The sequence below is a fragment of the Magallana gigas genome, chromosome 8, assembly GCF_963853765.1.
Source record: "Magallana gigas chromosome 8, xbMagGiga1.1, whole genome shotgun sequence".
NCBI classification, from domain to species: Eukaryota; Metazoa; Mollusca; class Bivalvia; order Ostreida; family Ostreidae; genus Magallana; species Magallana gigas.
In genome coordinates this window covers 49,743,253-49,769,448 of record NC_088860.1, presented here as the reverse complement: position 1 = coordinate 49,769,448, position 26,196 = coordinate 49,743,253, and the positions used below count along the sequence as shown (strand labels likewise).

Here is a 26,196-nt window from a genome sequence, read left to right as displayed (position 1 = left end):
TGGTGTTAATTACATGACCTCAGGTGTTGTCTTTAATTCCCTCTCTCTGAAATAAGCAATAATGATATATTTTGATAAATTTTAAGATCCCTATCCCTAAACCATATTTATTCGTGCTCTTTGTTTAATTGCACATCAAATGGTATATAGGTTATGCCCCCTTGGAGACACCCTGGCTTTCTAGATCTAGAAATAAGAAAGAATTATATCTAATTCATATGTAGTGTTTGACCTATGTGGGTAATTCCGGTCCTAGCCGAATGATGAACCTGATTTGTTTAGAACTCTTACTATTCCCCCGAATACATATCATATTTTCTTTATTTCAAAAATTAAATAGCAATTTCCAAAACCTTAATGTGCATCGGGAGAAAAATACCAATCAAGAAATGATTTATAATTTGCTACCGTACATATCTAAGAAGACTCTCACAGGATAAACCTCTGCCATTCAGTGGACTGAGTGTTAACTGAATGGTCTGGAAAGGTGACTGAATGACATAGCTATGCCATTCAGTCACATTTCAGTTAACTTAATGACAGAGATTCATCCTCTGTCTGAATCTTTAGAACCAGGTTTGTTTGGGAGGAGGTGGGGGGTGGCTGTGGAGAATAAACATCTAATTTTAATTATTTATCTAATTAATTTTAACTTGAATATTAGCAATTGATCCCCAGGTAGAAAAAACAAACTTCTGATAATATCTCAATAGATCTTTTGTCAATTATGTAAATTGAAATGTGGTTTTTTAGAGAAAAATATTGTTTGCCAGTTCATAAAACTTTTTAGATCACAAATCATATTTTGATTTTTATACATCATTCGACAATTAAGAAAAGTTAAATTTAAGTCTTTTTTTTTATTCTAAGCAAAAATAAATGGCATTGAAATGTTTGAAGTGCGCGGATCCGGAAAGTTTTTCCGGGGAGGGGGGGGGGCAGTGTTTTGTAGTTTTCGGGGGGATGGGGCATATTTGGCAATTTTATACTGTAATTTAAAGAAAATAGAAGTTTAATTTTTGGAGGGAGATCTGGACACCCCTCTCCCGACCCCATCTCTAGATCCACACATTTCACATCTATAGGACAGTCCCCATTATATCTCAAGATATGATGTGTCTATTCATTAAAGTCTTTTATAGGAGTTCACGGATCTATTTTTTTAATAGTGATAAACGTCTTTGTTATTATTAACAATTATTTGACTCTTGTTTGAAATCTAAACTTTTAAAACCTTTTTGCACATTTATAGGACAACCCATAATATATCCCAAGATATGATGTGTCTATTTAATAAATCATAAGAGGAGTTCTGGGATCTATTTTTTTTTAATAGCGATAAACGTCAGTTTTCTGCTACTATTTGACTCCCTGGATGAAATTTAAAGTTTTAAAACCTTATTGCACTTCTATAGAACAGCTCAATCATATTCCAAGAGATGACGTAGCTTCTCCAAAAGTTTTAAGAACAGTTCTGGGAATCAGACATTTTTTTGCAAAAAAACGTTATTTTTTTGTTGCCCACCGATCCCCGTGGTAAAAATAATTCTGAGACCTAATCACACTTCAAAGTGACACACCGATATTTTACTGGAAATGAACATTGATGGTAACCTAACATTATCTACAGACTTTTCCATTTTCCCCGATTACGACAAAGAGCACACGACGGATGTGACCAGTCAGTAGAGGATGCTCACTCCTCCATGGCACCTGATCCTACCTCTATCTTTTTAAAGGTCCGTGTTGCTCTGCTTTGAATTTGTATTTTGTTTTGTGGATTTTTGAGATGGTTGACAGTTTGTTATTGTCATTTTTTCACCCAATCATGTTATAAAAGATCAATTGGCTACTACAGATTTTTTGTAAAAAAAAAAAAAAAAAAAAAGAAAAAAAAAGTCATTTTTCATCGATCAAATGACCCCCAGGACAAATTTGAAATTTTTGAAACCTAATTGCCCATCTATAGGACACCCAAAAACATATTCCAAGAGATGACTAGTCTATTGTTGAAAATGTAGGTGTAGTTCGAGGAAGAAGGTTTTTTGTGAAAAAACCGTCATTTTTTACCAATTATTTGACCCCCAGGACTACCAGAGCAATTTTGAATCCTTTTTACAAAACAACATGACACCCCAGATCAAGTTGCAAGAGTTTAGATTCATGAGATGTAAGAGCAGTTTGAGAAAGTAAAATGTTACAGACGGACGGAGGGACGGAAGAGGGTAACAAGAATATACCCAAACTTTCTTTGGAAAGTGCGGGTATAACAATAGACGTTAATAAATAAAACATATTTAACAAATTTAACGACATGTTGCATTCTTCTGACAAGTATTCCCTATACACAGTGTTAATGATATAAACAATATATAAATTAAAATAAAAAAAAAAATAATAAACTGAAGATTTAAAGTCTGATTTTTTCCCAAATTAATGGTACAGTGGCGTGCAGTGGGGGTGCAGTCCTGGTTAATGGTCTGTACAGTGGCGTAGAGTAGGGTACAGTGCTGGTCAGTGCCTTGTACAATGGTGTACAGTGCTGGCCAGTGCCTTGTACAATGGCGTACAGTGTTGGTCAGTGCCCTTTGCAGTGGCGTACATTGGGGTACAGTGCTTGTCAGTTCCCTGTAAAATGGCGTACAGTAGGGTACAGTGGAAGTCAGTAGGACTGTAAAGTGACGGACAGTGGGGTACAGTGCTGTTCAGTAGAAATGTACAATGGGGTACAGTGGAAGTCAGTAAAATGTACAGTAAGGTACAGTCAATGTACAGTGGATGTCAGACAATGTCAGTCAAATTTGGGGAGTGTCAGTTGATTTTGTAATCAGTAGTGCAATCGGCCAGAAAAAAACTTGTGTTGACGCATTTTCAGGTAGGGTAGATTCAAGTTTGTTCTAATCATGATCACCGGGGGTAGGGTGGGGCCACAATTGGGGGATCAAATTTTTACATAGGAATATAAAGAGAAAATCTTCTTCTCAAATACCAAGCAGTCAGAAAAGTTATGTAAAAGCATCCTCAGGAAGGGTAGATTTATTTTTGTTTAGATCATGGTCCCCGGGGATAGAATGAAGCCACAATAAAGGGGGGAGTGGTCAATTTTTCCAAAGGGAGATTAAGAGAAAAATCTTAAAATTCTTTTTTTTTAAACCAATCGGCCGGAAAAGTTGAAACTTGTGTGGAACCATCCTCAGATATTGTAAATTCAGGATTGTTAAAATCATGATTTTCAGGGATGGGATGGGGCCACAGTGGTTTGTTGAATTTTAACATAAGAATTAATGGTGAAAAATCTTTAAACATTTTCTTCCAAAAAATAATATGCCTTGAAAAGTTGTAACTTTAGTAAAAGTAACCTCAGATAGTGTAGGTTCAAATTGGTCAAAATCATAATCTTTAGAGGTAAGGTGGGGCAACATTGGGGGATAGGTCCAATTTTACAAATAAAACATTTTTAATTATTCATAAAAGCTCAAATGTTTTGATATTGGGTTTTACTTACATGTATATGCAAGCATTTTGAAATATTATTGATTCTTGAAAATTATTTAGGCTTTGGCGAATTCTACGGCCTCACAAAGGTTGGTGTAGGTTTATATCCCATATGTAAAACGTTGCTTAAGATCCTTTTGGGAATTGCAATGCTCAATATAAAATATGGCTATAAAATCAACCTGTTACAAAAGGGGCTTAATGATAAGCATTAGAATATCCAGAGGAAATAATTTGAAAATCTTTTTATACAGGATCTATTATACTACATTGTCCAAGACAGTTTGCATATGACTCCATAAAGCTGATTTATTATGGCAGTTTTTCAGGTGAGTGATGTGACCCATGGGTCTATTGTTTTCATGTACTTGTTTGCTTTAGTTCTTAGGTGATATTGAAATAAATCCCGGTCCTACATGAAAAAAAAGAATAGTTGAAATTATTCATTTAAACGTTAGAAGTATGAGAAACGAGATAGATTCCCATAGTTAGTGATTTCGATATTGCGTGTTTTACAGAAACGCATCTTGACCACCATATTTCAAATAATGACATAATTGTCCCCAAAGGTAAGATGAGGCCACAATTGGGGGGGGGGGGGGGGGGGGGTGGGAGGGGGGGGGGTCAAATTTCACATAGAATATATAGAGTAAATATATAACAATATTATTCTCAGAAACCAATCAGTAAGGAAACCGGACACTTTTATGGAAGCTTCCTCATGCCGTGTAAATTTAACGTTATGAAAATCATCACCCCCACGGGTAGGTTGGGGGGGGGGGGGGGTCGTACTTCTACTTAGGAATATATTGTGTTAATCTTTTAAAATTTTCTTCTCAAAAACCATTTGGCCAGAAAAGCTGAGGCTTGTGTGGAAGCAACCTCAGAGAGTGTAGATTCAAATTTGTATAAATCATTGTCCCCGGGGATAAGTTGGGGCCACAATGGGGGTCGAAGATCTACATTGGAATATATAGAGTACAAATTTCAATTTATTTTTTTCTCAGAAACTAATCTGCCAGGAAAGCTGAACTTGGGTGGAAGCATCATTATGTAGTGTAGATACAAATTTGTGAAAACCATGACTCCGTGGGAGGTTGAAGCCACAATGAGGGGGATCGAACCTTTACAGATGAATATAGTGTAATCTTTTTAAATCTTTATCTTAGAAACTAATCAGCCAGGAAAGCAGAAACTTGTGTGGAAGCGTCTTTACGTAGTTTAGATACAAATTTGTGAAAATCATGACACTGGGATGTAGGTTGGAGTCACAATGGGGGTGGTCAAACTTTTACCATGGGATATATGGTGAACATTTTTTAAATCTACTTCTCAGAAATCAATCAGCCAGGAAAGCTGAAACTTGTGTAATAGCATTCTCAGAAAGAATAGATTCATGTTTGTTCAAATCATGCGGGGGGGGGGGGTGCAAAACTTTACATAGGAATATAAATTGAAAACAAATTAAATATCTTTTTCTAAAGACTATTTGCTGTAAATTTACTGAAAACAACCTCAGATAATGTAGATTAAATTCTTTTCAAATCAAAATCTTCAAAAGTAGGGTGGGCCACATTGGGATTCCAATTTTACAAAGGATAATATTTTAATTATTCACAAAAAATGAAATGTTATGATATCTGCTTTTCACTTATATGCAAGAATTTAGACATATTACTGATTCTTTCAAATTGTTTAGACTATGGCCCCTGGACGATTCTTGGGCCTCACAAGGGGTTTAGAGTTTGATGTAGTTTGATATTCTTTATATAAAACAATTGCTTAGGATCTGTTTGATAACTGCAATGCTTAACAGGTGAGATGACTATAAAATAGTCCTTTTAGAAAAGGGAATTGATTATCAACAGTATTATACAGGACCTATATATTTCATTCTTTTAGGACTTAAGAATCGAATTACAATACACGCTTGATCGAGAAGGCTATATTATTCCAAAATGAAATCTAGATATATTCAAGAAATCGTTTGTTCCTGACAAGATCAAACATAGGAGTACTTTAAGTTTCATTAACAAAAATAATTCCTCGTTTACAAGTTTCAAAAGCAGTATTCAATTAAATCAAATTAAACATCAGTCACACAAAACTTAGACAAAAGTATTTCGAACCTTTTCAGAAGAAATATTATTGAAAGCCATAATTGTCAATGTAGGTTACCTGATCATTTGGTTTTTTTTTTGGATGTAAGAAATATACCAATGCACAAAATGAACTGTTTTCAAACCTTTTAAATTTAAATCTAAATCAAATTATCATTATTACATGTAATTGTCAATTATTTTTGTGGGGTGATGAATCTCTGACTGTCAATTTAGACCAACGTAGTTTTTAGCTGTTCAAAGATTTATAAAAAAAAAAAAGGTGGTAGATTCTAATAGTGTCAGTCTTACTGCCTAGATCAAATTCAAACAGAACTGTTTGTAAATACATGTACGTTTGTTCAATAATTAAACCATTTTAGTAATATCCATTTCTATGTATTTTCCATTCCAAATTACTACACAGTTAACATTGTAAATTGTATACTTGGTAAGAACCTCATAAGTTGTTAGAACTTGTGTTCGAACCATTTGTATATGTTTATGAAATAAAATATGTTCAAGCAACAATAAACCATAAACATACGTACATAACTTTTGTCAAAAAGTTGGAATAAGTTATTTGCTAACACTCAGAACTGAAACCGACACTATTTTTTAGTTGTTATGGATGATAGCGCATGAGAGAGAGAGAGAGATGGATCGATAGATAGATAAAGCCTTGGTACAGCAAAAAGTTTATTTCGACTCTTCAGACAGTAAGATATTAGGAAATAACTGACTGAAGAGCCGACATGGCTGAAAGCGCTAACAGTAAACAATTTATTTAATTTGTACTGTCGCATTCCGTTTGATTTATCTGATTTTTTTTCTGATTTATCTGATTTATCTGAAATATATATATATATATATATATGTATATATATATATATATATATATATATATATATATATATATATATATATATATATATATATATATATATATATATATATATATATATATATATATATATATATATATATATATATATATATATATATATATATATATATATATATATATATATATATATATATATATATTGGGGAGGGGGCAGGATTTAACTAAATTAAATCAGTCAGATTGTGATTTTATTAACATCATTCACTGTACAGGAAGAAAGACAAGGTAAGTCTTCCAAATGAAACAATATATAGAACTCAATTAAATATTATTTGGTAGACATGGTGAATTTATGAAAACAATTTCTCATGAAAATACAATGAAAAGCTGATATACAATGAAGTATTTAAAATACAGGGATCAGTGGTAAATTTTAGGTCAATACTACAGCAGCGCATTTCAATATGTCCGTGTTTTTTAAAGTTCTTTTTACTGCAATCTAAAAAAGCGTGAAGAAATGCAGAGGGTACATAGCGGTTCACGGGGATACATTACTGAGGATTAAGCATTGAGATATCATGATATTATAATAAATTATTTAAAATAGATGTAAGGAGTACAATAGTTCAATTTAACCAAGATACAGAGAAATCTCGGATTTTTGTTTATTTCAGTCTTTTTACTTAATTCAGCATAATTAATTTCACTTCAATAATTAAGGTTTCGATAGGCATTCAGAAATTGTTTTATGTTAGAAAGTTATTGTGGATTTGGTAATGAACTCGGTCGAAAATCGAATAATTTTTTTTTAATGTATCTCATCAATTTTATGGCAAACGATTCATTATGCTTTTTTTATGTTAGATTTGCACAAAAAGTTAAGAAACTCTGCAATTAACGAGTGAATCTGTGGAAATTCCATTTGTGGAAATTGAGATGCTTTACAGACAGAACGTAAGCTCTTAATGCCTTTAGAATTAGTACATTCAAAATGACATTGTTTATGCTAAAAAAAATGTACACTATGCTCATGTCATACTATTTTGAGAGTGAATTATCGCATATGCATTTGTATGATCTTATAGATCAAATCATCATCAATGCAAAAGCAGGCGATATATGTGTATATGGCGGCCCATGTGGTTACAGCAATTTTATGAGAAACAAGATTTCATAGTAAAAACTTTTATTTATTTTTTTGTTTTGGCATGGCTACAATGGAACAAATCTTGCTACTAAACATAAGATCATAACAGGAAAGTTATTCTTCAGTTTTATCATTTTGTTTAGTGTCAAGTCAAATTCAGTCAAAGAAATAAGAAAGGGGGACAGCTTATCTACAAATCAGTATTGCTTTTAATTATCGTTTTTGGAGATGATACTCTCAATATATTCCAGCCAGCCAAAAGTTTAAAAAATTCACTGGTCAACATTTTGGTCAATATTTTTCTGAGAAGCTTACATTTGAATTATAATTGACTGTTTGTCTACTTACATTTAGAACTATGTTTGTATATGTATAGTAAAAATATACTACATAATGCAAGAAATGTAAGCCTTTCATGTATGCACTATACTTTTTGCAGCACTAATACAATAAAGGTCTGAATTAATATTAAACATGACATATTGATGATGAATTTGTTACACGGTGGCATAGACATGTAACCTTTAAAATGTTTTTTTTCTTCTGTGCATATCTAGTCCTAAGTGAAAAACTAGAAGATGAGCAAGAACTTTCCTTATTATATATTAATTTTTGTTAAACAGGCCGTAATTCCCTCATTTTTGGAGAGGGTTTATATGGGCTTTGCATGTTGCCTAATCCATTTGATTACTCAATAAAATATGCTTAAATTAAAAAGCATTCCCTCGTTACCCAAATAGCTGCAGTATGAGGAGAAGATCATTTGTCGAAACAAAATTTCTTCCTCTGCATCTGAAGTGACAGATGTAACATTGAAAGATTGTAAAATGTTCCAAAGAAGAAAACCGGTTCAGTCCACCATTTATCCTGTGCTTTAGAGTACTTCATTGACAAGGAAATTGTGCCATCTTTACCAGGCATGAAATCTTATGACTGTCATGTCTTAGCCAACACCATGGAAACAGTTGGAAGGATGGTTGCCTTTTAAAATCATGTTGCAGGATTTATTGATACGGAGCTTTTGTTGGTGTCACAATTCCAAGGGTTGCCATTGTATAACCAAACAGAGTTTAGTTTCATTGTGACTAAGCTGCTCATGATGATTTACAAGATGTCACATTCCTTTAAAGACTTGTATGGTCAGTCAATTTTGATTTACAGAATAGTTAGAAGACATCATCCTTTCTGTTAAGTGCAACTATGTCACATGAACATTTATTATGTCAATGAAAAAAAAAAACACGGAGTGTATGGATAGAATAATATCTACCAAAGCCTTGAACTATGCAGCTGTAAAGCTAGCATTTCGTGGGAAAGAGAAAGAGGGCATGCAATAAGTTTTGTCAAAAAAAAATGTGTGGAAGTGGAGCAAGAGTAAAAATTCATTAAAGATTTTACATTCCGTAGTTGAACATTTTAGAGATACTTGTATAAGTGATAATTAAAGCCCATTATGTCATAAGTGTATCATAAGTGTATAAACTGACCTTGATTTTCATTTTTCCTGAACTAGTTATTAGTTCCAGTACATGCATGTACTGTATGATGTAACACAACACCCCCCCCCCCCAAAAAAAAAAAAAAGGTTCCTGATGTAGTAAATTCTACTGTTGATATATTTTTACCACCCATTGCTAAAATTTGTTCTGTTTATGTCTAGTCTGGTCTATGTGTTCTCTATCTACATGGAATGATTTTGTCATTAAGAGACTTTTTATAAAACAAATGTTTTTCATCGGATCAGATAAAGTAATGTGCAGCTTCCTATATCAATAGACACGACAGTATTGTAATGCAACCATGTATTGATGCGTTTTTATTTCTTACATAGCAATGCAGTTCAGAAGAAATATATCATGCGTGTATTATCTATAAACTATCAATATATGCTCTGATCTATTTCGCATATATACTAGTTAAAACTTATTGATCAGATATATATCAATTCTGTGTTGCATTTTTTTTTTCATTCCATTGCATTGCTTTCATTTTTTGAGCAGCTCAAACAATCGAAATATATGCATCTGCTTTGTTTTCAGAGAAAAATATGAAATGAATTTTTAATTCATAATTATTACATCATTTTAAAAACTTTGATGAATTATAACATATGTTGGTCGTCTGTCAGTGGCGACAATGACCACTGTCTCATCTTCGCGGGGGAGAGGGTTGACCTGAATGGTGGGTGCGGAGGTGACTGGTCAGGCCGATCCTCGCACAGAATAGTCTCAGACAATGAGGGCAGGGGATAGTGGCAGCTGCCGCGCCCTTGGTGCTGTCTTTCCTGGCCTGCCTGCTTGTTCTGCTGCAGGCGGCCTGTTGGCTTCACAGCTCTAGGCGCCCATTTGGACTGCGGCCCCCCACCCACACCTGGCTTGTGCTGCAACTTCCCATGAATCAGGGTTGATACTGAATGCCTTGAAGAAGACATTTAGGTTGTCCTTTACTAACTATTTTGGGGCACCACGGGCACGTGTCCACTACCTTTAGCCGTTGGTTGTTGATGGTGATGTCTGGCTCAATATACGGTTTGCCTTCTGATGTTTGCCTAACTGATGCATTACTTCGGTCTTCTTTGTGCTGATAGTTAGGTCAAAGTTGTCGCAAAAATACCTTATGTCATTCCATGTAATTCACACCAAGGTGAGAACCGCACCCATACGATGGTTTATTAACACTGTTTTATAACTATTTTGAAGTTCAATTGGTTGTATGTCTACTATATGTCCACTTGTTTACTTCTTTGATTATTTTTTTACAAAATTACAATTGCTAATGAAGATAACACCAATTTTAAAATTCGGGTGAATAAAAGATTGTTTTACTGGAAATATAGCTTATTTTGATTCCAAAAAATGCTTCAACTTAAATAGGGGATGGGTATATAACCAACTTTTTTTTGCAGACAAAATCTTACTTTTAATGCCTTCATGTGAAACCATAAATTTAAAAAAAAAATGATGCTCCAATTGTACTTGGTCATAACATATCAAAAGAGTTATTTCGTGGTTTTGTCTAAAAATAAAGTCTGAGATATTTTCAAGTAAACAAAACTGAAAATGTCTGTCATCTGATTATAGGGAATTTCTGGCCAAATTGCAATTTCTTGTAGAATTTCTATGCTTCAGTTTTGGCCCATGTTTACAGGTTATCCTAACTGAAACTGTTACACTTTTCTTGTTTTTAATCAATTTCTTAGGAATTGTACTTTTAAAAAATCAAAAGCATCTAAAAAATTTATTGTAGGTTTTTATTAGTAATTGAGCATAATCCACCTTTAAGACTATTTTTAATCAATCTAGAAATAAAAGTTTAGGATTAACGTTAACAAAATACAATGAATATATCATTGTTCACATTTTTTCCAACTGCAGGGGGCTGTTTGTTTGTTTTATTTCAAGGACATGGCCATGTACATTACGAATCGTAACTGAAAAAATCCAACCTAAAGTTTTTTGAATAGACAAAAGGAGTCTCAATGTATGACATGCTACTACCAATTATCTACAGTTAAAACAAAAGGTTTTGTGTTTATCACGAATCTTTTTAAAGGAAACATGTTAAATATCTCTGCTTTTTTGTCCAGATCCCAAACATGTATGAATAAAAGGTTTTGCCAAGGGGAATTTTGTTGGGAATTCCCACATCGATTATCCAAATTCACATCAATAGATCAACAATATAAATTGTCAAATACATGTCTATAAAATATCAAAACATACAAGCTTACAAAAAGTTCGTAATCGAACCCAATTTCAAAATATGATCTGTAACCTAAACTATTTACTAGGTGATCATCGATCAAGTAAACGTATCGAGTGGAGAGCATATTTATTGCGTTTTAATAATTGTCTCAACATGAGAATAAGATCAACATAATGAAGTTTTCTGCTTTAACACGCCACTTTTACCGCTATTGTAAACTTTTGAAATTATTATTAATATTTTGAAACTATTGTAAACGTTTGAAATTATTTACCGGGGTACACAAAAAAGAGAACATGTCAATACCATGTATATTACTTGCCTTTTTGATATATTCGTAGTATTGTGGGGCATTATATAATAATACTTATTCAAGTTTAAACCTCGTGTGTTCAAATTGGTTGAAAATGGACTTTAAAATTTGTTGAAAGTCAAATTTTAAAGTTTAAAACATTTATGGTAAAGGTTCAGACAATTGTGTATAATATAACAGACATGAATCAAATGTATATACCGTTTTTTTTATAACAATTGTAGGTAGGATTTTTTCGAGAAAGACTAACGTATTAAACCATTTGAAATGGGTATCTATTAGTTTTTGGGTTTTTTTTAATGGCGCCTGATCATGACGTTTCATATAAGTCTGGAGTTGTTGTATAATTAAAACATCACGAAGGGTAAGAAGACAATTGTTACGATTTTCCTATGTTTTCATGTTCGAATCAAAATAAATATTTCAACCGTGAGTAGGTGAATAACGAAATTGTTTACTAATGTCGTTATCAGTGTCGTTTTAAGTTCATTAAAAGCATAAGTAACTTCATATTTTTGAAGCTCTTGACTAGTATTTTGCATATTTCAATTAAACATGAACCATGCATTCACTGGATTTATTAAAAAAAACAAATATATCTAGGGGTGTCAATGTTTTATAAAAAATCACCATAGGAATCTCCTGCAGTCTGAAGTCGATAGCAGTTATGTTACATGTGAACTTGTAACGCATGGGTAGCGATTAGAATGATTCCTTATAAAATTGAAAATTCAAATAAATGTTTATTCAATTGCAATGCTATGTTTAAAGGTTGACATATTGTGGTTATTGAACCGCACTGACTACTTTTTAGCATTTTTACACATTTTGAATACACCAACCGAACGTAGTTTTACTAATGTTATTCAGGAATATATACCAACAAATGTTTATTGTATTAAAAAAAGAACACTATGTCTTATTTATACCAGGCAGTATAATACATGTGCAAAACCAGAAATATGTTCATGGTGTGCAATCGTTAATTGATAGATGTTAGTTGACAAAATGTTTTACTTACACACTCGTAATGGAGAATACAAACAGACAGGAATGTTCCGAGTAAAGCAAGACAGGATCTTGTTAGAAGTTTCATGTTTTTTTCATCACCAAAGTAACAGTTCTTTCTTAACACTCTGTAGACACTTAACTGCATTGAATGTCCTGTACGATATGCGTATCCTAAACTTAAACCAAATCTGGACAATGTCGCAGTCGGTACACCCGGATGGTTTGTGAACGTACAATTAAGATCTCCTGATTATATAACACGAGGGATTGGTCGCATGGTGTATATTTTGTTTGAGAGCAAGATTTGTTTTATTTAAATCTACAAACATGAAAGAGATTATGCTCTTTTCTAAAATATACCATTCTGCCATCTGAAATTTTAAACTTCATTACCAATATTTGATGTTAAATTATGAAAATAGGTATTTAGAAAGGAATCAAAATGTTTTCTGAAGAAAATAGTTTTGTGAAGGATTTAAAAACATCATTTATTATTGCAGTTACCATAACAGTGCACAATATAGTGTTTATTTTCAAATTCATTGATCGATTTTATAGATTAAATGCTGCTACATCTTATCGTTACTTGATGCGTAAGTTTTGTTCAGAAGACTTTTTAAATACCTCGGCTTTGTGTCAACACCAGTAAAGAACGGTAAAATTTAAAGGTCCTTTCAAAGGACATTTTGTTGGGTATTCCAACACCGATTCTCGGAATTCAAATAAATATAGCTACCTTGAAACTTAGTTTCTGTAGTATTAATGGAACACGTCATTAAAACTTACAAGGCCGGCCTCATCAGGGGTCCACTTTTTGCACACGTTCAGCAGTCAAAGGGAAAAAAATGAATAATGCAAGAAAATATCCCTTCTAAGAGAACTATCATCTCAAAAAGCAAGAACAAAATTATAATAGCAATAGTTACAACAGTTTATAATCATCAAGTTCAGCCTATGCATTAAGGGCCTGAGAAAATTATGTATGAACTAATTGAATTACACGCAACACGACAAAATAAGTGAAGGCTTATTCACAATTATTCCCTTGGTTTCATACAATGAACAAAAAGATATACTAGTATGTGACCGAATTTCTAATCTAAAATATCAAATAACTCAGGTTTTATAGATTGATTAACGTTTGAAGGCTGACCCCTGATAAGGCGGGCCCTATCCTTATAAGTAAAATATACATGTACTTATATTAACATCGAAACATTGGTAAATTGATGCTATGTAAGTAATCGACCAAGTACTTCATTAAAGAATTCGGGTTATACTGAGTACATGTACAAGATATGTATGGCTGTTGTCGTCCTTTAAGTACACATATGTTGTTGGGCATTATAAACTTGATCGTCAGAATTTAATAAACTATAGTTAAATCATTACAGTAAACCTAATACGAAACACAATTACTGTGGTTTCATCAATATTCGTTGAATACCAAAATTCGTGGATTTCGTTGTTAAGTTGATCCAAGAAATTTAATGTTCATTGAAGTGCAATTTCTATTAAGATTTTGTATTGATAGGGTCATTGACCTCGAACTTATGTATCCTTGAAACTGTGATTTTCACTTTATCCACGAAAATTGATAGCCTTGAATATTAATAAAACCACAGTATAAACTAATGGACGTTTTCATCAATCAAAATTATGAAAACTGTCGAAGATAATTATACATATTTAAAGGACGACATTGATATGGTCAAATATTTGCCCCACATTTTTAATTAGTATGGTATCAAAATCAAATCTTAATCAAACATTATACAGAGGATGTATATAACATAAATTTTGATACATGTAACTGTCAGTTATCATTTTCTAATAGCAGTTAATTTATGACGTCATTACAATGGGCTTGTTCCGACAATTGTTACAAGCAAATGAAAATATTGTCATTTTTCCTTTATATTTTTGAAGAACAGAGCGCAGGTCTGCTCATGTACGATATCAACATATTCATATGTTCATAAAATTATACACATTATAGTTAAAAATGGCACTTACTCAAGTATGTGAACAAAAAACCGTTGCAAAACACCCATATTCTGCTCCAAAATATTAACCTATCGAAATATGACAATTTTCAAGACGTCACCTCTATATCATGACGTCGTTAGAGTAAAAACTTTTACAAACCTACATCAAATATGTTTCCAACTATCTTCAACCTTTTTTTTTAAAGATCTAATTTTAGGAGCAAAACATGCATGAAACCTCATGTAGTCCTTTCATACATGCATGCATATAGTTATAAACAATATAAAACATGCTCACAAACCAATTCGTACTTGATCTTATTTTTCTTTAAAGCATAGTATGGTATGTTACCTAAAACAATTATTATATCAAGATTGATCAAGTTAGCTGATAACTTGAAATGTACTTTTGTTATCAAATTAACATAGAAGACAAATAGGTCAATGCTTTAGGCTTGTATCAGGTTGCAGAAGTTCGTTCTAATTGTAAAAAAGTCAAATTTCAATTTCATGCGACCGACCACCAGTTGTGATACACACAAAATAGATTTGCCCCCCCCCCCACCCCCTCCCACGTTTTTGGAAAAACGGAAATGAAAATAAGGAAATTAGATAAGTAGACACCAATCCCAACCCCCACCCCCACCCCCACCCCCATCGCGACCCCCACAGGTCTTCAGTAGTCATCTAGAAGCTGTCTTTCTGCCTCCACTTTTTATACAGGAAAGATAAATTATAACACTTGCGCGCATTCTCAAAACTAAAGTTAAAAGACTCAGGGTGTTTAACAAAAATTTTATTTAAAGATATTTTTGTAGTGGATATTTATGTTGATAAATTTTATTGCAATTAACATTAATATATATTGTCAAAATGTCATATTTGAATGTTATACTTTAAATACAGAGTGGTCACCGGGAAGATATCTTTTTATTTCCGTTTCATTTGAATAGTCTAGGATTTTCCTCTGATGGTAAAAATTGTTTTAAAATGGTACGATATAATACAAATACTAATTTTTGATAAATGTATCTTCATTTAAATCGATATAATAATATTGACATTTAATAAAAATTAAATCATTCACAAAAAAATAATACAGAACATATACTAACATGTATTTATCACTAAACAGATATTCATTATTTGGATTCATGTAGGAAAATTAAAATTAAGATTAATCCGTAAATATAACAAAGAATGCAGAACTATGTAATAGATTATCAATAAGTACCAGTATTAAAAATGAAATTCATATCAATACAATGGCAAACACAAAGCAATATTTTCGGTGGGTTTTTTTTCAACATTAGGATTTGATATGTAATGGCTAAAAGAAAATTCTGTAAACGTACGTCTATATTTAGCGTGTAAGATATTTGGCGGAATATAGTTTTACAACAAGTTAGCGTGGATTTGTTTTAGCGCATTTCTGAATGTATCTATATATCTACTTTTATGTTTTACATTTGGCGATGTACTTGATTAAGCAGAAACTGTTTTTCGCCAAAAACGCTAATTAAAATACACAGCCAAATGTAATAAATTTCATTATATGGTTATATTATTTTACGCGCAGTGATTTTGCGCTGGCTGTGGCGCTGCTCCATGCACCGCACACCAATTCTACCAAACTTTCCCCATGCATTAAAAATACTGAAACGGCAACAGCGCCAGGTTTAAGTCAAGCATATACGTCATGACATTTTCGTGCCAGTTCATCGTGCGTAGGAATACAAGGTTTACTGATATTTGAGAGCATATTGGTTTTAAGCGTTTTTTGTGTCTTATATCGTTGAATGAATTCACTGTTAATGTACTTCAGTATATCTTGGATAAAAGAAAGGAACAAATTGTCTCATATTTAAGTTAAACATATTTATAATTATTCCATGCAGTCCATGATGTTCCTTAAATCAATGGTGGTTTCAACCAATTTATCAAAAAGGCGTCTAGATTTCAATCCTGTCTGTTTCGGTCACTAAGGTTCGACCAATCAATAAACAAGGCGTGTTGATATACGTCTTGTTAGTTACTATAGAGCTTTAAATTAACTAGTTACTTTCAATAGAGCTATAAATAACCAAAGTTTCCGAAAGAAATAGAGGGAATCATATATGTACTTGATACATGTAAATATTGTCATATCAAACCCGTAAGCCATGATGGCCTTTCAGGCCTTTGATTTTGATTTTGATGATATATCAAGGTTTGAAAATAATAATTACAGTAAAAACGTCAGTACTTTTCTAAGTTTATCAGTAATGTCAGTACATTGTCAGTAAATGTCTAAGTTTATCAGTAAAATATGGGAAAGTCAGTACTTTTATGACTTAGTAGTGATGTAATTTGTACTATTAAGATTAATGATAATGTTTTCTAATACTGTATGCATAAAAAAATTGGAACACATAATTATGAAACACCTCCACCTCCATCTCTCACACAAATTTAGAAATACACATTGTTTTAATGATTACTTCATGGTTGACCCATCAGACCTCAATGTTAATATGTAAACATGCATGATCTTATAACATGTATATTTATACATACTACAATTTTTTTGCTTTTGCTTTTGAAGTACATGTCTTTTAAATTTGGAAAGCTTCATCATTAAAACACCATAGCATGGATTGTTATGCTACTTATTAATGTATGTTGAGCACCATGCAAGTGCAATGTAATAAGCAAAAATCAAAATTCACGTTCACATTGAACTGTTCAATGATAGTTAGGTCAAAGTTGCCGCAGAAATACCTGATGTCATTCCATGTTATTCACACCTATGTCAGAACTGCACTCAGACGATGGTTTATTAACACTGTTTTATAATTATTTTGAAGTTCAAATGGTTGTATGTCTACTATATGTCTACTTTACTTCTTTGATTATTTTTTCTCAAAATTACAATTGCTATTGAAGATAATAACACCAATTTTAAAATTCGGGTGAATAAAAGTTTGTTTTGCTGCAAATGTGGCTTATTTTGATTCCAAAAAATGTTTCAACTTAAATAGGGGATGGGGATATAACCATTCTTTTTTGGCAGTCAAAATCCTACTTTTAATGCCTTTATTTGAAACCATAAAATGTAAAAACAGAGTACCAATATTTTCATAAAACGTTCAATTTTCGGTTTATATACCATATCTTCACCGAAAATGATGCTCCGATTTTACTTGGTCATAACTTATCAAAAAGTTATTTCGTGGTGTTAGTTTTGTCTAAAAATAAGGTCTGAGATATTTTCAAGTAAACAAAACTGAAAATGTCTGACATCTGATCATAGGGAATTTCTGGCCAAATTGCAATTTCTTTTAGAATTTCTATGCTTCATTTTTGGCCCATGTTTACATGTTCTCCTAACTGAAACTGACATACACTTTTTCTTGTTTTTAATTCACTCCTAAGGAATTGTACTTTTAAGAAATCAAAAGCATCTAAAAAGTTCAATGTAGGTTTTTATTCGTGAATGAGCATAAAACACCTTTCAGGCTATTTTTAATCAGTCTAGAAATAAAAGTTTAATTGACAAGTTCATTACTGATACAAAGATTCATGCACTGTTGGTGGTGAGTCTCATCATAGTACATGAGTATATAAGATATATAAGATGTGAAACATGTTCGTTTCTGACTGTTATTTCTATCCCAAGGTTAACGTTAACAAAATACAATGAATATATCATTGTACACATTTTCCAACTGCATGGGGCCTGTTTGTATTATTTCAAGGACATGTTTATGCAAATTAAGAATCGTAACTGAAAAAATCCAAACTAAAGTTTTTTTAAATAGACAAAAGGTGTGTTAATGTATGACATGCTGCTACCAATTATATACAGATAAAACAAAAGGTTTTGTGTTTAGCACAATTCTTTTTAAAGGAAACATATTAAATATCTCTGCATTTTTGTCCAGATCCCAAACATGTATAAATAAAAGGTTTTGCCAAGGGGAATTTTGTTGGGAATTCCCACATAGATTATCCAAATTCACATCAATAGATCAACAATATAAATTGTCAAATACATGTCTATACAAAATCAAAACATCCAAGCTTACAAAAAGTTCGTAATTGAACTAATTTTCAAATTATGATCTAAACTTTTTACTAGGTGATCATCGATCAGGTAAACGTATCGAGTGTAGAGTAAATTCATTGCGTTTTAATAATTGTCTCAACATGAGAATAAGATCAAAATAATGGAGTGCTCTGCTTAAACACGCAACTTTAAGTGCTATTGTAAAATTATTATTATTATTATTTTGAAACTATTGTAAACGTTTGAAATTATTTACCGGGAAACACAAAAAAAGAACATGTCAATACCATGTATATTACTTGCCTATTTGATATATTCGTAGTATTGTGGGGCAATATACAATAACACTTATTCAAGTTAAAACCTCGTGTGTTCAATCTGGTTAAAAATGGACTTTAAGACTTGTTGAAAGTCGAATTTTAAAGTTGAAAACATTTCTGGTAAAGGTTCAGAGAACTGTATATAATATAACAAACATGAATCAAATGTAGATATCGTTATTTCATAACAATTGTATGAAGGATTATTTCGAGACAGACTAATGTATTTAACCATTTGAAATGGGTATCTATTAGTTTTGGGTTTTTTTTAATGGCGCCTGATCATGACGTTTCAGTTAAGTCAGGAGTTGTTGTATAATCAATAAATCATGGAGGGTAAGAAGTCAATTGTTACGATTTTCTTATGTTTTCATGTTCGAATCAAAATGCATATTTCAACAGTGAGTAGGTGAATATCTAAAGTGTTTACGAATGCCGTTATCAATGTCGTTTTAAGTTCATGAAAAGCATAAGTAACTTCATATTTTTGAAGCTCTTGACTAATATTTTGCATATATCAATTAAATATGAACCATGCATTCACTAGATTTATTAAAAAACAAATATGTCTGGGGGTGTTAATGTTTAAAAAAGAAATTCACTATAGGAATCTCCTGCAGTCTGAAGTTGATAGCAGTTATGTTACATGTGAACTTGTAACGCATGGGTAGCGATTAGAATGATTCCTTATAAAACTGTAAATTCAAATAGATGTTTATTCAAATACAATGCTATGTTTAAAGGTAGACATATTGTGGTTATTGAAGCGCACTGACTACTTTTTAGCATTTTTACACATTATGAATACACCAACCGAACGTAGTTTTACTAATGTTATTCAGGAATATATATCAAAAAATGTTTATAGTATTTACCTAAGAACTCTATGTCTTATGTATACGAGGCAGTATTATACATATACAAAACCAGAAAAATGTTCATGGTGTGCAATCGTTAATTGATAGATGTTAGTTGATAAAATTTTATACTTACACACTCGTTATGGCGAATACAAACAGACAGGAATGTTCCAAGTAAAGCAAGACAGGATCTTACTAGAAGTTTCATGTTTTTTTCATCACCAAATTAACAGTTCTTTCTTAACAGTCTGTAGACACTTAACTGCAGTGAATGTCGTGTACGATATGCGTATCCAAAACTTAAACCAAATCTGGACGATGTCGCAGTCGTTACACCCGGGTGGTTTGTGGACGTACAATTAAGATCCCCTGATTATATAACACAAGGGATTGGTCGCATGATGTAAAATTGTTTAGAGCAATAAATTGTTGTTATTTAAATCTACAACCATGACAGAGAATATGCTCTGTTCTAGAACATATTGTTCTGCTATCTGAAATTTTAAACTTCATTACCAATTTTTGATGTTAAATTATGAAAAAAAGAATTCAGAAAGGTATCAACGCCAATCAAAAATATCTTCTGAAGAAAATAGTTTTGTGAAGGATTTACAAACAAATCATTTATTATTGCAGTTACCATAACAGTGCACACTATAGTGTTTACTTTCAAATTAATTGATAGATTTTATAGATTAAATACTGCTACATCGTATTTATCATTAAATTATTTCTTAATCAATCTGTATAAGATGAAATAATTACGTTGGTGATGTTCCTTTCTTTCTGTTTTTTTTTTTTGTTCTGTTTTGTTTGTTGTGTTTTTGTTAAACAGTAGATTTAGGTACATGTATTTTGTAAACTATTTTTTTATTGTGAAAAAATAATTAAAAGTGCATTATTGATACAGGGACTCATGCTTGGTTGATGGTGTGTCTCATCCTCCTTGTTGATATGTATATAATATCAGGAACAAAATAATCGTTTTTGACTTATTCTTATTCCAAGGTAAACAAGTTAAAATAAAATAGTTCATTGTGCACATTTTAAATCTTAGTGTGCTTCTTTATATTATCTCACAGAAATGGTGCTCAATATTTTTAAGTTCTCCACAAAAACCTTAAACTGAGTCATTTTAAAATAGATGTAAGGTATTGCCTTGTGTTCTGTAATAATTTACAAACAATAGAAAAAAGAATTTCAGAAGTTTACTTGATGCGTAAGTCTTGTTTCAGAAGACTTTTTAAATATCTCGGCTTTTTGTCAACACCTGCAAAGAACGGTAAAATTTAAAGGTCCTTTCAAAGGACATTTTGTGGGGTATTCCAACACCGATTCTCGGAATTCAAATAAATATAGCTACCTTGAACCTTTAAAGTTTCTGCAGTATTAATGGAACATGTCATTAAAACTTACAATAACGGCCTCATCAGGGGTCCACTTTTTACACACGTTCAGCAGTCAAAAGGAAATAAATGAATAATGCAAGAAAAAATCCCTTTTAAGAGAACTATCATCTCTAAAAGGAAGAAAGAAATTATGATAGCAATAGCTACAAAAGTTTGTAATATCAAGTTCAGCCTATGCATTAAGGGCCTGGGAAAACTACGTATGAAAAAATTGAATTACACGCAACACGACGAATTTAGTGAAGGCTTATTCACAATTATTCCCTTGGTTTCATACAATGACCAAAAAGATATACTAGTATGTGACCGAATTTTCAATCTAAAATATAAAATAACTTAGGTTTTATAGATTGATTAACGTTTGAAGGCTGACCCCTGATAAGGCGGGCCCCATCCTTAAAAGTAGCACATACATGTACTTATATTAACACAAACACACTGGTAAATAGATGCTATGTAAATAATCGACCAAGTACTTCATTAAAGCTGACATGAATTCATAAAAGCATTTGGTCGCCATATTACTTTTGATCGCTCCTCTTCTGCCACTGGGGTTTATATACCGGTTGAGAAAGTTACGGTCGGTTGCTTTCCGATCGAGGCATTCAGGTTGCACGGACTTCTGAATGCATGAACTACACATTGTAGTAAAATGTTTGTAATATAAGAATAAAGGAAACAACGATCAATGAAATACAAAAACTATTAATTCTTTGAAAGGATTTCGGTATTTATATTATTTTTGCACTGACAGTGCTGCCTTACTTCGAATGCACATCGAACACGTGTGTCGTTCATACAGAGTGCATAACGTCATCATCTTATTGAAAACCCCGGAGGCACTACATCCAACACAGTAGCTAAATGATAGTAAATCGAAGAAAGTAACAACGTAACATCCGTTCCTACAAAAACGCTCCGTTTCTAAAAATTCATGTGATCATTGACATTGCTTGATCTGCCACAGTGTGTGGTTTGCGCATGTGCGATGTTATAACATACAAAGGAAAACGGTCCACAATAAATATTATCGAGGAATTTTGAAAGTATCTGCGCCTGGATTTCCGTCTGTCTTGTTTCGTCGTTTATTGGATACACTAGTATCTTGCCAATGCAGTGGTTGTCATATTTTTTTTCTTCGCGTCAACATGTTCAGGTGTATCGGTGTATGAAATTCCTGAATGCAGTGAAGCATGAATAGTCCTCTCGGCCTTATATGGGGGGGGGGGGGGTGTAGTGCTGAACAGAACAATAGAAATCGACAACTAATATGGCGGTAGTAGGAGATAAAAGGGAAATCATGCGTATTTATGAATTTATGTCAGCTTTAAAGATGTTGGGTTATAGTGAGTACAAGATATGTATGGTTGTTATCGTCCTTTAAGTGCACATATGTTGTTGGACATTATCAACTTGATTCTCAGAATTTAATTAACTAAAGCTACTTCTAGTTAATTCAATGCAGTAGACCTAACACGAAAGACAATTATAAACAAATGGACGTTTTTATCTATCAAAATTATGAAAACTGTCAAGGATACTTATACAATACCAAAGGACGACATTGATATCTTTAAATATCTGATCCACCATTTTAATCAGTACGGTATCAAAATCAAATCTTAATGAAACATTATACAGAGGATGTATATTACATAAATCTTGATACATGTATCAGTTATCTTTTTATAATAGCTGTTCATGATCATTTATAAAGTCGTTACAATGGGCTTATTGCGACTATTTCTGCAAGCAAATGAAAAAGATAGTCATTTTTCCTTTATATTTTTGAAGAACAGAACGCAGGTCTGCTCATGTACGATATTAACATATTCATATGTTCATAAAGTCATACATATTACAGTTAAAAATGGCACTTTCTCCAATATGTAAGCGAAAAACCGTTGTAAAACACCGATATTCTGCTCCAAAATATGAACCTATTGAAGTAGGACAATTTTCATGACGTCATCTCTATATCATGACGTCGCTAGAGTAAAATCTTTTACAAACCTATATCAAATATGATTTCAACTATATTCAACCTTATTTTTAAAGATCTAATTTTAGGAGCAAAACATGCATGATGACTCATGTAGTCCTTTCATACATGCATGCATATAGGTATAAACAATATAAAACATGCTCACAAACCCATTCGTACTTGATCTTATTTTCTTTAAAGCATAGTATGATATGTTACTTAAAACAATTATTATATCAAGATTGATCAAGTTAGCTGATAACCTGAAACGTACCTTTGTTATCAAATTAACATAGAAGACAGATCGTCAATGCTTTAGACACGTATCAGGTTGCAGAATGCAACATTTCGTTCTAATTGTAAAAACGTCAAATTTCAATTTCATGTGACCGACCACCAGTTAGTGATACACACAAAATAGATCCCCCCCACCCCCTCCCACTTTTTTGGGACTAAGTAAAAACGGGAATTAAAATAAGGAAATTAAAAGTAAGAAGACACCCCCCACACACACACACACATACACACATATTAAGATTGTGTAATGATTTAAGGGAAGTTACCTTAATTTTTTGCCTGTCAAGATTTTTGGATAAGTCTGCCCAACCCCTCAATCCCCCCATCCCCTAAACCCACACTTTTAAAAACGATGTCACGTGCCTGCAAATGTAACGATTTTATGATTTTTGACCAGTTAGAGTTATCGTCACTGACAAGCGATACGCCTTTGGTTAGCGGTATTGCACAGTCCGTCCTGCATACGGCGTTAACACAGTGACTAGGTACGGACCCCTCAACACGTTACACAAACGATGAAATAATGCGACAAACCTATTGACATGCTTGACACTGAGACCTTGCGACGTAGGACGGATAATTTATATTTCGTTACAGATTGAGGCCAGGCAAGATGTCAAGGTCATTGGTACCTATGTGTACTATCATAACAAAAATTAATTTTAAAGAAAAGGGTTAAAGTACATGCGTTATATAGATAGCGTATAATCAAATTCGTTCAAGGAAAAATGTGTAATTAAGTCCTATGATGAACCTGCCTAAGCCAAGTCAGAAATATTAACATAATGCTGCTACTGACCACAGTGCGTTAGATCATTAGTATGCACTTGATCGCATTTACTTTTAAGGACGAGGATGTTGTAGCGCAGTGTCCGTGCGTATAAAATGAGAATGCGGGAATCACAGGTCTCCAGTAGCTCTGTAAGCTGTCTTTCTGCCTCCTCTTTTTATAGATTAAGGTAAGATAAATAATTACACTTGCGCGCATTCTCAAAACTAAAGTTAAAAGACTCATGGGGTTCAACTAAAAGAGATTTTTGTAATGGATATTAATGTTGATAAATTTTATTGCAATTAACATATATATATATATTCAAAATGTCATATTTAAATGTAATACTTTGAATAAAGAGTGGTCACCTGGAAGATGTCTTTTTGCCTCCTCTTTTTATTTCCGTTTCACTTGAATACTCTAGGATTTTCCTCTGATGGTAAAAATTGTTTTAAATTGTACGATATAATACAAATACTAATTTTTGATAAATGGATCTTCATTTAAATCGATATGGTTATATTGAGATTAAATTAAAAAAATCATTCACATTCAATAATACAGAAATTCATTCATTCAATGATACAGAACATGTACTAACATGTATTTATCACAAAAAAAATAGTCATTATTTGGAGTCATGAAGGAAAATTAAAATTAAGATTAATCCGTAAATATAACAAAGAATGCAGAACAACGTAATAGATTATCAATAAATACAAGTATTAAAAATGAAATTCATATCAATACAATGGCAAACGCAAAGCAATATTTTCGGTGTTTTGTTTTTTCAACATTGGGACTTGATTTGTAATGGCTAAAAGAAAATACTGTAAACGTACTATATTAAGCGTGTAAGATATTTGGCGGAATGTAGTTTTACAACAAGTTAGCGTGGATTTGTTTTAGCGCATTTCTGAATGTACCTATATATCTACTTTTATGTTTTACATTTGGCGATGTACTTGATTAAGCAGACACTGTTTTCCGTCAAAAACGCTAAATAAAATACACAGCCAAATGTAATACATTTCATCATATGGTTATATTATTTTACGCACAGTGATTTTGCGCTGGCTGTGGCGCTGTTTCGTTGCACCACACACCAACCCTACCAACCTTCCCCCATGCATAAAACATACTGAAACGGCAACAGCGCCATGTTTAAGTGAAGCATATTCGTCATGACATTTGCGTGCCAGTTCATAGTGCGTAGGAATACAAGGTATACTGATAGTTGAGAGCATGTTGGTTTTAAGTGTTTTTGTGTCTTATATCGTTGAAAGAATTTACTGTTAATGTACTTTAGTATATCTCTGATAAAAGGAAGAAACAAATTGTCTCATATTGGAGTTTGAGTCTGACATATTCATAATTATTTCATGCAGTCAATGATTTTCCTTAAATCAATGGTGGTTTCAACCAATTGATAAAAGAGGCGTCTAGATTTTAATCATGTCTGTTTCGGTCACTAAGGTTCGACCAATCAATAAACAAGGCATGTTGATATAAGTCCTGTTAATTACTTTAGAGCTATGAATAAACTTTACTTTCAGTAGAACTATAAAAAAAACTAAAGTTTCCGTAAGAAATCGAGGGAATCATACTTGATGCATATAAATATTGTCATATCAAACCCGTAAGCCATTATGTCCTTTCAGGCTTTTGATTTTGATATCTATTTATTTTTCAAGGTTTAAGATTATCTCTATATAATATGTATTATTCTTATACCCGTGTAAAACAGTTACTATATACCGGAAACTCCTCAGGTAGCTCAAAACGTTTTCAGAACATTTTATTCTGGTTGTTAGGTTGATTTCCAAGAACGTTTTCATAAAAACATTTTTAGAACGTTTCAAAAACATTTTAGTTTTGTTGTAAGGATGTTATAAGAAAAC

At 32.4% G+C, this 26,196-nt stretch overlaps 1 protein-coding gene across 7 annotated transcripts in view; it reads right to left on the bottom strand.

The window, feature by feature from the left end:
- Positions 1-26,196, bottom strand: part of LOC109617652 (serine/threonine-protein phosphatase 6 regulatory ankyrin repeat subunit B-like) — a 343,082-nt gene that overhangs the window by 223,370 nt on the left and 93,516 nt on the right. For 2 of the 7 annotated variants that reach the window (XM_066069375.1, XM_066069381.1), the window contains exon 1: positions 12,628-12,955. The exons of 3 other annotated variants lie outside the window; for them this stretch is intronic. In XM_066069375.1, the coding sequence (XP_065925447.1) occupies positions 12,628-12,762 (135 nt within the window). In that variant the 5' untranslated portion in view covers positions 12,763-12,955. Of the gene's footprint in view, positions 1-12,627; positions 12,957-19,966; positions 20,208-26,196 lie in introns of those variants that run through there. 2 more of the 7 variants (XM_066069380.1, XM_066069374.1) reach the window with 2 other exon arrangements.